The 14,983-nt window shown below is 48.1% G+C and overlaps 1 protein-coding gene across 4 annotated transcripts in view; it reads left to right on the top strand.

The window, feature by feature from the left end:
- Positions 1-14,983, top strand: part of LOC118399834 (voltage-dependent calcium channel subunit alpha-2/delta-2-like) — a 246,689-nt gene that overhangs the window by 183,367 nt on the left and 48,339 nt on the right. For all 4 annotated transcript variants that reach the window (XM_052473270.1, XM_052473267.1, XM_052473269.1 and 1 more), the window contains 2 exons: positions 4,739-4,870; positions 5,434-5,491. In XM_052473270.1, the coding sequence (XP_052329230.1) occupies positions 4,739-4,870; positions 5,434-5,491 (190 nt within the window). The remainder of the gene's footprint in view (positions 1-4,738; positions 4,871-5,433; positions 5,492-14,983) is intronic.

The following is a 14,983-nucleotide window of genomic DNA, read 5'->3' as shown; positions in this document are numbered from 1 at the left end:
GGCAGAAGGGAAAAGATCCATTTTGATGGCACCGTGAATAATGTGTGTGAAGTGGGGGTCCGTTGTGTGTATGTGAGGGATGGTCTCACACAGGGATATTCCGTAGATCCCACTCATATAATTGTTTCCCTGCTTGGTGTGCAGTCCTGCTCCATAAAGGGGCAAAGCCAAGGGTGCTTTATACATCAGGCGAGCTGATGAATCACCTTTTAAAGGTATCAGAGAGAGGCCTGTTTTACGTGAAAGATGAGCCCAACACAGCGCTCAGGGGCCCTGTCCGCCTCCGTGTGCAAATCTTTCAACTGGGGAAATGTATATTTTTATCAACTGTCCAGAAAAGTCATGGCACATCCTAGCTGGATAAATCAAAGAGAATTTGTTTGCTTGCATTCCTTTCTCTTCGATATGCTCGTGCGTGTGGCCTGCAGTGTGGTTGGCTGACATTACAATAGAGGGGGATCACATCTGCATAAAACTCCCAGCCCGTGTCTTCTGGGGTGGGACCTGTCTGGATGTCTTTGAGCCAAGGGTACTCAGACAGTAGGTGGTTTTTACACACACACACACACACACACACACACACACACACACACACACACACACACACACACACACACACACACACACACACACACACACACACACACACACACACACACACACACACACGCACACACACACACACACTGGGGCGCTATAGCTACTCTGCCCTGCAGAGGCAAAGCGCAGTCATGGCGTATTTTTCTTTACTGCAAAATCCGCCTTTAAAGTCTTTTTCTGTCTAGACAGACAGCAATTTCTGACACTCCATTATATATTCTGATCAACTGGCTTGTTCTTGTGTCAGGAAACGAAATACCACATAAACCAGATGATATACCGAGCCATTACAACAGGTTTTTGACCAAATTCGTAGTCACTGCATTTTCCCTTTGAAGGGCACTAATTGTGTTGGCCCTATTAAGTTATTTCAATAATGAATATGCTTTTGGTGTCAATTTGGTATCTTTGCCAACAGTTGCCAAAAGCCAGTGGTTATTCTGTAGTTTACTGTAGCAGCAGCCCACTGCTGCTGACATATTTTTTGAGGAAATGGTAGTGCACAGTGCAGCAGGGTCTGTTTTCTCATGGTGTATTTCACAGTGGAAGGAAATAGAGTCTGTATATTGTTGAGCCCTAGGACCAGCTTGCCTCTTTCAGGTCTCTCAGGAGGAAACTCTCTCTCTCTTTCTTTATCTCTCACTCTCTCACTCTCTCTCTCTCTCTCTTGCCTCTCTCTCTCTCTCTGTCACTATCTTGGTCTCTCTCTAGCCCCTCTCTCTCTCTGTCTCTCTCTGTCTCTCTCTCGCTCTCTCTCTTGCCTCTCTCTCTCTTGCCTCTCTCTTGCCTCTCTCTCTTGCCTCTCTCTCTTGCCTCTCTCTCTCTTGTCTCTCTCTCGCTCCCTGTTTGTTCCTCTATTTATCTACATCTGTAAAATTCTCTCCATCCTGCTCTTCTGCTTTCATTCTTCTTTTTTTGTGATTATGTCTCTGAATTTAGTGGAAAACATGTTGAGGCACTCCCCTTGGTGACAAGAGCAATTTGGCTCTCATATGTTCCCCCCCTCCAGTCACTGGTTAGTGCTGGTGTATGTGTGCATGTTTGTGTATGTGTGTGCTCGCGTGCGTGCGTGCGTGCGTGCGTGTGTTCGTGTGTTACAAAGCAAGAGACGGCAGGCTTTTCACTAACAGCTAGCTTGTTTGAATTTTGAAGAGGTTCTATACAAAACATCCTCAGTTTAACTATCTAACTTTGACTTTGAATGTAATAGTTTCTGGGCAATTCAACAACGGAATGTTTCAGTGTTAAACAAAAGAGTGTGAATACTAATGTTTGAATTAGTGCTCCAGCAAATGAGGCGTGTGAGTGGTGTTTAGAGGCCGGCTGGGTGGGGGCGAGGGCGGGGGTGGGGGCAGGTCGGGCCTCTTCTCTCCTCTCTCTCTCTCTCTCTCTCTCTCTCTCTCTCTCTCTCTCTCTCTCTAACCTGACAGCTCATCAGCAACTCGGCGCAGTAATTGAAAATCATGGGAAAAGTGGATAATGATCGTTTATTTGTGTGAAATTCAAACGAGAAGGGGAGAGAAGCTGGACTTGGAGGTTCAGGGGCTTATCTGGCTGTGGTTGGCTGAGTAATTAAATCAGGAAAGCCAGTGAAGTTCTCCTCAGCTCAGCGTCTCGTCCTGTTTCTCCTTTAATCAGGCGCCCATTAAACCTCTGATTGCGCGCCCCATCTTCTGACTCCAGCTCAGCTATTAAACAGGAAGTGAAAACCTTTCTCTGTGGCAGCAGCTCAAGGGTGGGGGGAGGTGGTGGAGGGTGCATTGGCGGGGTGGATGGCATTCGGGCACAGGATGCAAGGTGAGAGAGAAATAGCAGGACATGTATGGTATTAATGGAAGGGGAGAGGGGGGGAGAGCGACATGCAGGGGGAAAAAAGTATGTGGACACCTGCTCGTCGAACATCTCATTCCAAAATGATGGGCATTTAATATGGACTTGGTAACCCTTGCTGCTGTAACAGCTTAGACTCTTCTGCGAAGGCTTCCCACTCGATGTTTGGAACATTGCTGCGGGGACTGGCTTTTTTTACTGCAAAATCTGACTTCAAAGTCTTTTTCTGTCTAGACAGACAGCAAATTCTGATACTCCATTATATATTCGGATCAACTGGCTTGTTCTTGTGTCAGGAAACAAAATACCACGTTAATCAGACTTGATTCCATTCAGCCACATGAGCATTAGTGAGGTCGGGCCGTGATGTTGGGCGATTAGGCCTGGCTCTCAGTCGGCGTTCCAATTCATCCCGAAGGTGTTTGATGGGGTTAAGGTCAGGGCTCTGTGCAGGCCAGTCAAGTTCTTCCACACCAATCTCGACAAACCATTTCTGTATGGACCTCGCTTTGTACATGGGGGCATTGTAATGCTGAAACAGGAAAGGGCCTTCCCTAAACTGTTGCCACATAGTTGGAAGCACAGAATCATCTAGAATGTCATTGTATGCTGTAGAGGTAAGATTTCCCTTCACTGGAACTAACCCAAACCATGAAAAACATTCCTCCTCCACCAAACTTTACAGTTGGCACTATGCATTGGGGCAGGTAACGTTCTCCTGGCCTCCGCCAAACCCAGATTTGTCCGTTGGACTTCCAAATGATGAAATGTGATTCATCACTCCAGAGATCGAGTTTCCACTGTTCCAGAGTACAATGGCGGCGAGCTTTACACCACTCCAGCTGGCGCTTGGGATTGCGCATTAGACTTGTGTGTGGCTGCTCGGCCATGGAAACCCATTTCATGAAGTTCCCGACGTACAGTAATCGTGCTGACGTTGTTTCCAGAGGCAGTTTGGAACTCGGTAGTGAGTTGTTGCAGACGATTTTTACGCGCTACACGCTTCAGCAATCGGCGGTCCTGTACTTTCATAAAGTACTACTGGCCTGTGAGATATAGCTGTGACCTTAACTTAAATACACACACACACACACACACACACACACACACACACACACACACACACACACACACACACACACACACACACACACACACACACACACACACACACACACACACACACACACACACACACACACACACACACACACGCTGACTGGGAGTATTATGCAGATGTGAGCCGCCTTTATTGTTATGTCAGCCATCTACACTGCAGGCCACACACACACAAACACACACACACACACACACACACACACACACACACACACACACACACACACACACACACACACACACACACACACACACACACACACACACACACACACACACACAGTCAAGCTGTTTTGATTGGCTCTGTGGGGAAATAGCAGCAGCATGAATAGCACCATTATTTTCCCTCTCTATTCAAATGCAGCATCGTCCAAACTGCTGTCTCCACATATGCAGTGACACATGACCTCGACCAATGTCAGGTGTGATTCCTCCACTGCTCTCCACCGTATAGATATCGTCCAGATTACAGCGATGCCTGCTCCACACTGCTGAGGACCACCTCCGGATCTGGGACAGCTGATTGCATATATACATTTTTATGGAGTCTGACCACACTGTCAGGGTGGACAAGGTTATTCAGCCAGAAGAGAGATTGTATTGTTTTGTGTTTACATTATCCTGACCTGGACACACAGTATAAGGGTAATTCCACGAAATGAGTGCCTTTTTTAAGTAGAAATTGTAGAATTGTAGAATTTTAAAAGGCTGTTATATTAAATGAAGTGCCCTTTAATATGGAAAATTGAATACATTTTAAATGGAAACTTGATGAAGGGTCAAAGGTCACCATTTTGACGTCCCTCTAAACATCCTCTGTTACTCCAAGGAAGATTTGAAACTCAAAGTTTTCACCATCACTGTCAAGCCCTATTTATTTTATAGGTTTGACAAAGTCATTTCCAAAGATCATTATGTATTTAATGTGATTAGTGATTCATTTTAAGGTAATAAAAAAAACCTGTCCCCCGTTTTAAGGTCAACCCTGTTACGTGAACTGAACTCTCGTCTTATTACTGTCAAACTATTCCTTTGCAAATCTACATTTTTCAAGGAACATTAAACCTCCAACAGTCAAATCATAGTGTCAAAACTATGTCGATTGGACATGTACTGTACCTCCGTGGCTGTGCTCATAGTGTCTCCTCTCATCTCCCCTCCTCTCCTCTCCTCTCCTCCTGCCCTGCAGCCCCAGTCATCCTGAATGAGCTGAACTGGACCCAGGCTCTTGAGAGGGTGTTTATTGATAACCGCCGGGAGGACAGCTCTCTGCGCTGGCAGGTGTTCGGCAGCTCGACGGGGGTCACAAGATACTACCCAGGTAAGTCCTAGACCATTGTTAATAAGGATATTATCAACGTTCACTAGAACTATCATATAGACATAGAGGTAAAAGAGATCAAGTTCTCCCGAGTGGCGCAGCGTTCTACCGCACTGCATCGCAGTTCTTGAGGCATCACTACAGCCCCGGGTTCAATCCCAGGCTGTGTCACAGCCGGCCGTTGACCGGGAGACCCACAATTGGCCCAGTGTCGTCCAGTTTAGGGGAGGGTTTGGCCAGTCGGGATTTCCTTTTCCCATCGCGCTCTAGCGACTCCTTGTGGCGGGCCGGGCGCCTGCGAGCTGACTTCCGGTCGCCAGCACATTGGTGCAGCTGGCTTCCGGGTTAAGCAAGCAGTGCGACTCGGCAGGGTCGTGTTTCGGAGGACGTATGTCTCTTGACCTTCGCCTCTCTCGAGTCCGTAGGGGAGTAGCAGCGATGGGACAACACTGTAACTACCAATTGGATACGACAAAATTGGGGGTAAAAATGAGAGATCAAAAAAACAAAACAAAAAAGAGATCAAGTTGCAGAATGATGTTTTGTATTCCTCCTTTTTCCAGCCACTCCTTGGAGAGCACCCAATAAGATTGACCTGTATGACGTGCGCAGACGACCATGGTGAGTACTGACGTCCATGTTCTGTCTTCTTCCTCTTACATGCGATAGAGAGGCCCTACAGGTTTTCCATTCAGATGTTCTCCCACCCGGGGGCCAGCCTAAGGCCATTTACATGGGATTCATCTGCTATTTATTTGCCGACAGAATCCTTCTTTATGATGGGATATTCTATTCAACCGAAGGATAATAATATTAGGAAAGCACATATTTGTTTAATTAATATGAAAGGTTCTGCTCCCAATACACTTGCAACATCTCAATGAATTTGGGGGGGGGGTTGTTTTATAAAGACATGGTATTGCCTATAGAATGACACATATTCTAATTTCAAATATTAAAGCCCCAGATATCTTAAATCTTTGTTAGAAACTTCTCCGTGTAGTGTGTTGTGAAATCCAATGTAACCAGTCTTGTATTGTGTTCTTGTAAGCTTTGGTCTATTATAGATGTTAGTCCCCCCCCCCCAAGCTTAATAGAATAGTTCTCTCCTTTGTTTCAGGCCATTGAGGTTAAAGCATTATCTAACCCCTATTTATCTCAGTGAGTTACCAGAGAAAATACATTTTCTCCAGCTAGAAAGACCGCAGCCAAGTGGCAAATACGATATGGAGTGGTGCCATTGCTGTGTTGCGTTAAGTGTTCACCTGCCATTTGGTTTGTGAATCCCTGCTGTGTGTCAGATCTTAGCCAGGGCCAGGGACTCACAGAGCACGGCGGTTTGACGTTTTCAACAGCACCGAGTGTGTGAGGCCAAACGGCCCCCTTTCCCCTACACCCTCACCCCTCCATCCTGCCTCTACCTTTCACTGTCTCTTCAGCTCTGTTTAAGAGCTGCCTGTTGCCTGGTTGCAGATTAAAGCACACCGGACATAATCATGACAGCCACATTGATTAGAGTTGATGCCGGTTTCCATCCCTGGCTGTCTGCCTGTGTCCAGCTCCAGCATAGCTTGGTTGGCTGTTTAGGCCAAGGGTTGGCCAGAGGTGATGGATGGGCCCGGAGGGCAATGCACTGAGACAAACAGCAAACTCCCACGGTATACGATTCAAACACTTATACAGTCCACTCCAGAGATGGATCTGTCAGGTAAATAAGCAACGTATTTATACCGATATCAACAGAGTCTGCTTTATTACACATTCCCATTAACATGCGAATACATACAGAGATGTGTGTTCAGCACACTCACCGGCCTACTCATATAAAACCGAGACGTACGGATTCTGCTCAGAAGGTTAGAGTTGCCGTTAAAGATGTGTGAGAAGCCTGTGTTTAGTTGAGCTCCAGGTTGTTTCCCAGCGTATCAGAATGAGGAAGTAATAAAGGCTCTTCCTGGACAGACTAATTGAGTTAACACTCTGGGAGAAAGTGTCCCTGCAATGCCTCTGCTCTGGCAGACATGGGCCTTCACACAATGCCTGTAAAACACTGTAGACCTCCACGTGAACACGACGCCGCCAATAATTGCGCTGTTTGTGTTAACAATGAGCTGCAGGACGCCGCTGACAAGTTAAAAGGACGATCATGTCTGTGTAGAGAAAGAGCAGGTGCTCCTAATGTTTTATACACTCGGTGTATACGACAACCCATTTGAATTCCCTCACACAGGAGAAGAGTCTTCCTTGAGGCAGAGAGGAACGTGGATTTGAGAGAGGGAGATGGTGTTACATTTTTTTAATTTAACCTTCATTTAACGAGGCAAGTCAGTTAATCTTGATATTCCCCATCCCGGATCCGGTAGCGTAATCATCGCCTGACAATAATTAGCATAACGCATCGGACATAAATATCCCTAGAAAATATTCCTATTCATGAAAATCACAAATGAAATATATTGAGACACAGCTTAGCCTTTTGTTAATCACCCTGTCATCTCAGATTTTCAAAATATGCTTTACAGCCAAAGCTAGACAAGCATTTGTGTAAGTTTATCGATAGCCTAGCATAGCATTATGCCTTGCTAGCAGCAGGCAAACTACGTCACAATGCTGTAGACACCTTGGGGAATACGTAGAAAGCGTAAGCTGGTTCATAGCACACTCACAGTTCAATAGGGACTCATTGGAACGCAGCGATTTCAAAACCTGAGGCACTTCCGGATTGGATTTTTCTCAGGCTTTCGCCTGCAACATCAGTTCTGTTATACTCACAGACAATATCTTTACAGTTTAGAGTGTTTTCTATCCAAAGCTGTCAATTATATGCATATTCTAGCATCTTGTCCTGACAAAATATCCCGTATCAAACGGGAACGTTTTTTTTCCACAAATGAAAATACTTCCCCCTAGTAACAAGAGGTTTTACTTAAGAGCAAATTCTTATTTACAATGACGGCCTACACCGGCCAAACCCGGGTCCTTCTGTAGCTCAGTTGGTAGAGCATGGCGCTTGTAACGCCAGGGTAGTGGGTTCGATCCCCGGGACCACCCATACGTAGAATGTATGCACACATGACTGTAAGTCGCTTTGGATAAAAGCGTCTGCTAAATGGCATATATTATTATTATTATTATACAATGCTGGGCCAATTGTGCGCCGACCTAAGGGACTCCCAATCATGGTCGGTTGTGATACAGCCTGGATTCAAACCAGGGCGTCTGTAGTGCCTTAGACTGCTGCGCCACTCGAGAGAGATGGAGAGAGAGCTGAAAGGAAGGAAGGGAGTCTGGAGACAGAGGATGTGACAGGGGTAGACAGGGGTGGATGCTTTCCACTGAAGAGCACCATGTCACCCCTGGTCCTCCATGTTTGTCACTGTCATCTCTGCCTGTTGGTCTCCGACTTTCCCTCCATCCTCTCTGAAAGCTCCTGTGGCCTGTTGCCTAGCAACCTGTGCCCATGCCGTGTTGAGTGGCGGGACCGTGGCAGGGAGTGCCATGATGTGGCAGGTCATGCTTGTGTGATTATGGTCTAACACGCTGTCTTCGGTTGTGACACTCTCTGGAGGGGTCAGCCAATCGCAGGGGGCTAAAAGACCACCCACTGGGTTAGGTAAGCCATTCACGTGTTTGTTAGGGGACAGCAATAGATAAATAGACCTTTAAAGAGGAATGGAGGTAACTCACATGCATATGCACACACACACACATACACACACACACACACACACACACATCCTTTCACACAAACACATGTTGATGCACATAAAAGAATCCTCCCCCACAAACCCAACAGCCAACTCACACACACATCAACACTCCCTCATACTACTGAGCGATATGCAGCTAGATTGCACAGATGCAACCGCAGGAACACGCTTCATCCCACACGAAAATCGCTTCATCAGCTGTTTTCAGTTTCATTTTCACTTGAGAAAAAAACATGTTTTTTTGAATTGGTTGTTGTCAGGGTGAAAATAAGAAAACATCCACCTCACATGTGAAAATGTTGTGTCAAGATGTTGCAGTATTAATGACACTGACACTAAGTCTGAAATCTTATTTTCAGGAGGAAATAAAAGGATGGCTTGTGTGCACAGTGTGTGGCCTAAAAGACCTTCACCTTTTTTCACGGGAATGAGTTTAGGGCTCGTTGACCTGTCCTTTAGATATGCCAGCTGGGGTGGTGTGTGTGTGTGTGTGTGTGTGTGTGTGTGTGTGTGTGTGTGTGTGTGTGTGTGTGTGTGTGTGTGTGTGTGTGTGTGTGTGTGTGTGTGTGTGTGTGTGTGTGTGTGCGTGCGTGCGTGTGCGCGCGCGTGTGTGTGTGTGTGTGTGTGTGTGCGTGTGTGTCTAAAGTGTGTAAAGTGTGTAACGTGTGTAATCCTTTGAGGAAATCGGGGAAAGGGAGAAGATGAGGCTGCGTAGCTCGCTGCCTCCACAGATGGGCTCCTTCCATCTGTCTGTCTGCTGTGCTCCCCACTAACGGGCCTCGGGAAAATAAATGGTCCAGTCAACACACTTAATTGTCTCCAATTGCTCTGACATTAATTATTAACATTTGTCCATTATAAAGTCTGTTAAGGAAGTCAAGGAACAGAGGTGTAGCGAGAATGAGAGAGAGAGAGAGAGACAGGCATGGAGTCCTGTTCGCCAAGCGTTGCAGAGATCCCATTACCTTCCAGGTTCAGTACAGCGTTCAGGGCCATAACAGATATTGATTTCTCTGAAAAGTCAATCTACCTTCTCAGTAAATATTATGGCTTCTAGTCAATCCCAGCCAGGAGATGAGCCTCCCAAAATGCCATGGCCCAAACGCCTGGAGCCTCTGTGCTTGCCTCCCTTCCTACCTGCCTCTCCCATTCTCCTCACTCACTCCTCCTGCAGGGAGTGGGTTCGCCAAAGGGAAAGCTTCTCTGTCTCTTTGACTGTAGCGTGAAGCGATAACCATGACTGTGGCGTCACAGTTGGAATGTTTTCCCATCTCTTGTTCCATTGGAAATAGTGACCTTGGGCCCATAAGGCATGCGACTTAAGTAATTAAACTCCAAATCTGTAAATCCATCGTAGTATAGTAGAAAAATTTGTAGCTACTGTTGAATGTTTTGAATTCAAATGTCTTTCCATTTACCATAACATATAAATGATTTTTAATATTTCGTACTATGGGCATAACCTGAAATATGGAAATGTGTCTCTTGGTATCAACCCCCTCAAATAATCAGCCGAAAGTCAAATAAATAAAAGACAGACAACATCTCTTTCTCCTGCAGGCTCTCTGGGCCACATCCTCCTATATTTTTTTTATCTTAATTTAATCTTCATTCAGCAGCCACATCCACAGGAGCACTAAGAGAGCAGGAGTCCATAAAATAATAAGCCCATCATCACAACGACACACACGGTTAATATTCACACGCTCACAGGATACAAAACACTGCAACTCATAGATACAGTAGGTATATACCATCAACTCTATGCATCCGGTGCAATATGTTCAGAGTTTGCAAAACATTAGGAACACCTGCTCTTTCCATGACATAGACCGGGTGAATCCAGGTGAAATCGAGGGTCCCCCCTGATTGCTGTCACCTGTTAAATCCACTTCAATCACTGTAGACGAATGGGACCCGAGAGGTTAAAGAAGGATTTGAAAGCCTTGAGCCAATTGAGACGTGGGTTGTGTGTGTGTGCCATTCAGAGGGTGAATGGGCAAGGCAAAAGTGCCTTTGAATGGGGTATGGTAGTAGGTGCCAGGCGCACCGGTTTGTGTGTGTGAACTGCAACGCTGCTGGGCTTTTCACGCTCAACAGTTTCCCGTGTGTATCAAGATTGGTCCACCACCCAAAGGACATCCAGACAACTTGACACAACTGCGGGAAGCGTTGGAGTCAACATGGGCCAGCATCCCTGTGGGAACGCTTTCGACACCTTGTGGAGTCCACGCCACGACGAACTGAGGCTGTTCTGAGGGCAAAAGGGGGGTGCAACTCAATATTAGGGAGGTGTTCCTAAAGTTTCATACACTCAGTGTGTACGTACATTCAGAAACACACACATGCAGGTATTTATAGAAACTACTCCCACAATCACACACACGCATACGCAGACGCCCACACACACACATACTTGATTCTAGAATAAGATTAACCGAGGCCATTTTAGTGTTTTATCATTGTGTATTATCTGGAAAGTACGTAGATAATTCCCCCGATTCAAATGTAATGCACCCCACTCAGGGAAACGGGCCAGGGTCCATAAACACAATCTTCTGAGAGCGTTAAGCCCCCCAGCACAGTTAATGTATTGATTTTACAGCGTCGCTCCGCGAGAAAACTATTTCATGAATTCCAATGAGACTTTTTTACCAGACTGCCACGAAGGGACAGAAATACAATCACTGCCACGCAGAATATGTCATTGTATTCTACTGGTTGCTTAATGTGTTCTTTTTAAGATGTTTTTTCTTCTGTGGGTGCCAATTTCGCAGCTTTAATCTGTTGTCATTTAATGCTGTGCCTCTGCCTTGAGACCTGCCGCTCAAACAAAACATTTTGTGTCATATGTTTTATGTTATTACTAGTGTGTGACAAGTGTTTACTTTGATTTGCTCGTTAAAACATTGGTCGAAACAGCTACCTCTGATGAAGTGCACACGCAGACATCAGCCTACTCGTATTCCTCATCGTGTGCACACTTACACAGTGGCTCTCATTAAGGACTGTGGTGTTATTCGATTATTTAGTCATTTCCATGTAACAAGAGAGAGAGAGAGAGAGAGAGAGAGAGAGAGAGAGAGAGAGAGAGAGAGAGAGAGAGAGAGAGAGAGAGAGAGAGAGAGAGAGAGAGAGAGAGAGAGAGAGAGAGAGAGAGAGAGAGAGAGAGAGAGAGAGAGAGAGAGAGAGAGAGAGAGAGAGACGCAGGGATAGTGTTGTTGGGGTGGTGGGCAGGGACAGGCAGGGATAGTGTTGTTGGGGTGGTGGGCAGGGACAGGCAGGGATAGTGTTGTTGGGGTGGTGGGCAGGGACAGGCAGGGATAGTGTTGTTGGGGTGGTGGGCAGGGACAGGCAGGGATGGTGTTGTTGGGGTGGTGGGCAGGGACAGGCAGGGATAGTGTTGTTGGGGTGGTGGGCAGGGACAGGCAGGGATAGTGTTGTTGGGGCGGTGGGCAGGGACAAGCAGGGATAGTGTTGTTGGGGTGGTGGGCAGGGACAGGCAGGGATAGTGTTGTTGGGGCGGTGGGCAGGGACAAGCAGGGATAGTGTTGTTGGGGCGGTGGGCAGGGACAAGCAGGGATAGTGTTGTTGGGGCGGTGGGCAGGTACAGGCAGGGATAGTGTTGTTGGGGCGGTGGGCAGGGACAGGCAGGGATAGTGTTGTTGGGGTGGTGGGCAGGGACAGGCAGGGATAGTGTTGTTGGGGCGGTGGGCAGGGACAAGCAGGGATAGTGTTGTTGGGGCGGTGGGCAGGTACAGGCAAGGATGGTGTTGTTGGGGCGGTGGGCAGGGACAGGCAAGGATGGTGTTGTTGGGGCGGTGGGCAGGTACAGGCAAGGATGGTGTTGTTGGGGCGGTGGGCAGGGACAGGCAAGGATGGTGTTGTTGGGGCGGTGGGCAGGTACAGGCAAGGATGGTGTTGTTGGGGCGGTGGGCAGGTACAGGCAAGGATAGTGTTGTTTGGGCGGTGGGCAGGGACAGGCAGGGATGGTGTTGTTGGGGCGGTGGGCAGGGACAGGCAGGGATGGTGTTGTTGGGGCGGTGGGCAGGGACAGGCAGGGATAGTGTTGTTGGGGCGGTGGGCAGGGACAGGCAGGGATGGTGTTGTTGGGGCGGTGGGCAGGGACAGGCAGGGATGGTGTTGTTGGGGGCGGTGGGCAGGGACAGGCAGGGATAGTGTTGTTGGGGCGGTGGGCAGGGACAGGCAGGGATGGTGTTGTTGGGGCGGTGGGCAGGGACAGGCAGGGATGGTGTTGTTGGGGTGGTGGGCAGGGATAGTGTTGTTGGGGCGGTGGGCATGGACAGGCAGGGATGGTGTTGTTGGGGCGGTGGGCAGGGACAGGCAGGGATAGTGTTGTTGGGGCGGTGGGCAAGGACAGGCAGGGATATTGTTGTTGGGGTGGTGGGTAGGGACAGGCAGGGATAGTGTTAGTGGGGTGGTGGGTAGGGACAGGCAGGGATAGTGTTAGTGGGGTGGTGGGTAGGGACAGGCAGGGATAGTGTTGTTGGGGTGGTGGGCAAGGACAGGCAGGGATATTGTTGTTGGGGTGGTGGGTAGGGACAGGCAGGGATAGTGTTGTTGGGGCGGTGGGCAAGGACAGGCAGGGATATTGTTGTTGGGGTGGTGGGTAGGGACAGGCAGATTTGGTGTTTTTGGGGCGGTGGGCAGGGACAGGCAGGGATGGGAAAGTGCCTGTGCTCAGTTCAGCACCAGCCAGGTCCATCTGCTCGTCACCTGGCTCTGGCACGCAGGAGACTGGGTAATGACAGGGAAAGAATGGCATCAGGGGGCAGGAGCTGAGAGTTAATTACAGAATGGAACCCATGCAGAAACAACACATCTGGATCCATGAGGCAAATATAGAGGATCAGATGCAGCAGACATATCACTATAAGCTTCAATCCATGATGTTTTATCACCATGGAACTACTATACATCAGGCTGGAGATGGAAAAAAAACTCATCCCCCCTCACTTGCTTGCTTGAAAGCAGGAATAAATACAATTGACTTTTAGGAATGGAGAGAGATAGAGAGACAGACAGACAGACAGACAGACAGGCAGACAGACAGACAGACAGACAGACAGACAGACAGACAGAGAGAGAGCGAGAGAGAGAGAGAGAGAGAGAGAGAGAGAGAGAGAGAGAGAGAATACCACAGTCAGACGCAGCACGGCAATCTATGGAAAGATCAGTCGTGGCAGCGCTATACATTCTGTCGCAAGTGATCCCCCCCCACTCCAACCCCCCGCGTCACACACTCAGCTTCTCTCCATCTTCTGTTAAACTCCTCTTAAACCTCGTTGCAGCTGATCAATGCTGCCTCTCTCCCTCCAAGAGAAATAGTCTCTCTTGAAGTGACATTGTTTTCCCCCTGAGACATATGGGGAGCTAATGACAGCTCCGCATTTGACTGTGTGATGTGCGTGTGGGGCAACTGAGGTTGAACCAGTAATGGAAGTCGGCTGTGCCCCTCTTCATTAACATTTAGCCCATGAATAACTACAGCCATATGAAAGCACTAGAGTCCACTGAGAGAATGAGACGAGTTCGAGGATTTAATGAAATCCTCCCGCCACTCAGTTACTCAGGTCTGAAGCCCTTCACCAAAAGGGCCATTCCTTGAATATCTGGGCTGAGCTTTCTCTGGTGCCCCGGTGTGGAGACGTGGTGCACATTCTGACTGGGTTTGGTGCCGCATCGACGACCACTTTCACAACTCCATCTAGCCACGGAATGAAGCCATCACTGCGTGCAGTCTAACTCTCTTCTCTCTCCGCTTTCCCTCTCCCCGTGCACTCTCTTTCTCAAATTAAGATTTCCGTAATTAAATTGATAAAAGTCATGCCAATACACTTCATGGTTCCAGACCTGATTTCAAATGCCACATAGTGCTGTGGAAATTCTACCTTTGATGTGGCGTTCTCTGCTATGAAAAATAATTGGATTTCCCCCCCCTCCCCCACACACTTCTGCCTATTCTGGGCATGCACGGTTAATCGATCTCTCAAGTGTCAGCGGTGACGGTGCTGGTTGGCTGACCTGCTTGTGTTCTCTCCTGGGGGGGGTTTCAGGAGAGTGAGGCCCCGGTAGTGTTTGAAGCTGGGATTCAGGGCCACGTCGGTGCAGAGGGACAGCAGTGGAACAGAGTTCAGGGGTCACTGTGCAGGTTGGAGTGGTGGCGTGGTGCCTGCCAGTGAAGTGATGGGCTGGGGCTTGTGGGAGCAGCAACAGTGAGGCCTACCAGGACTCAGTTCCTCTCTACCTCTGTATCGGCCCTGGCCCGGCATAAGAAAAGCACCTAACTGGCCCACAGGCAGCTGGCCTGCCTCCACACACAGCGGAACCGCTGATAAAAAGCAGAAAGAGACTACTGATGATCGGTCTGCCTCTGCTTCGC

Source organism: Oncorhynchus keta, chromosome 21 (genome assembly GCF_023373465.1).
Source record: "Oncorhynchus keta strain PuntledgeMale-10-30-2019 chromosome 21, Oket_V2, whole genome shotgun sequence".
NCBI lineage: Eukaryota > Metazoa > Chordata > Actinopteri > Salmoniformes > Salmonidae > Oncorhynchus > Oncorhynchus keta.
Note: the sequence above shows the minus strand (reverse complement) of the source record. Positions and strands in the feature narration are given on the sequence as shown.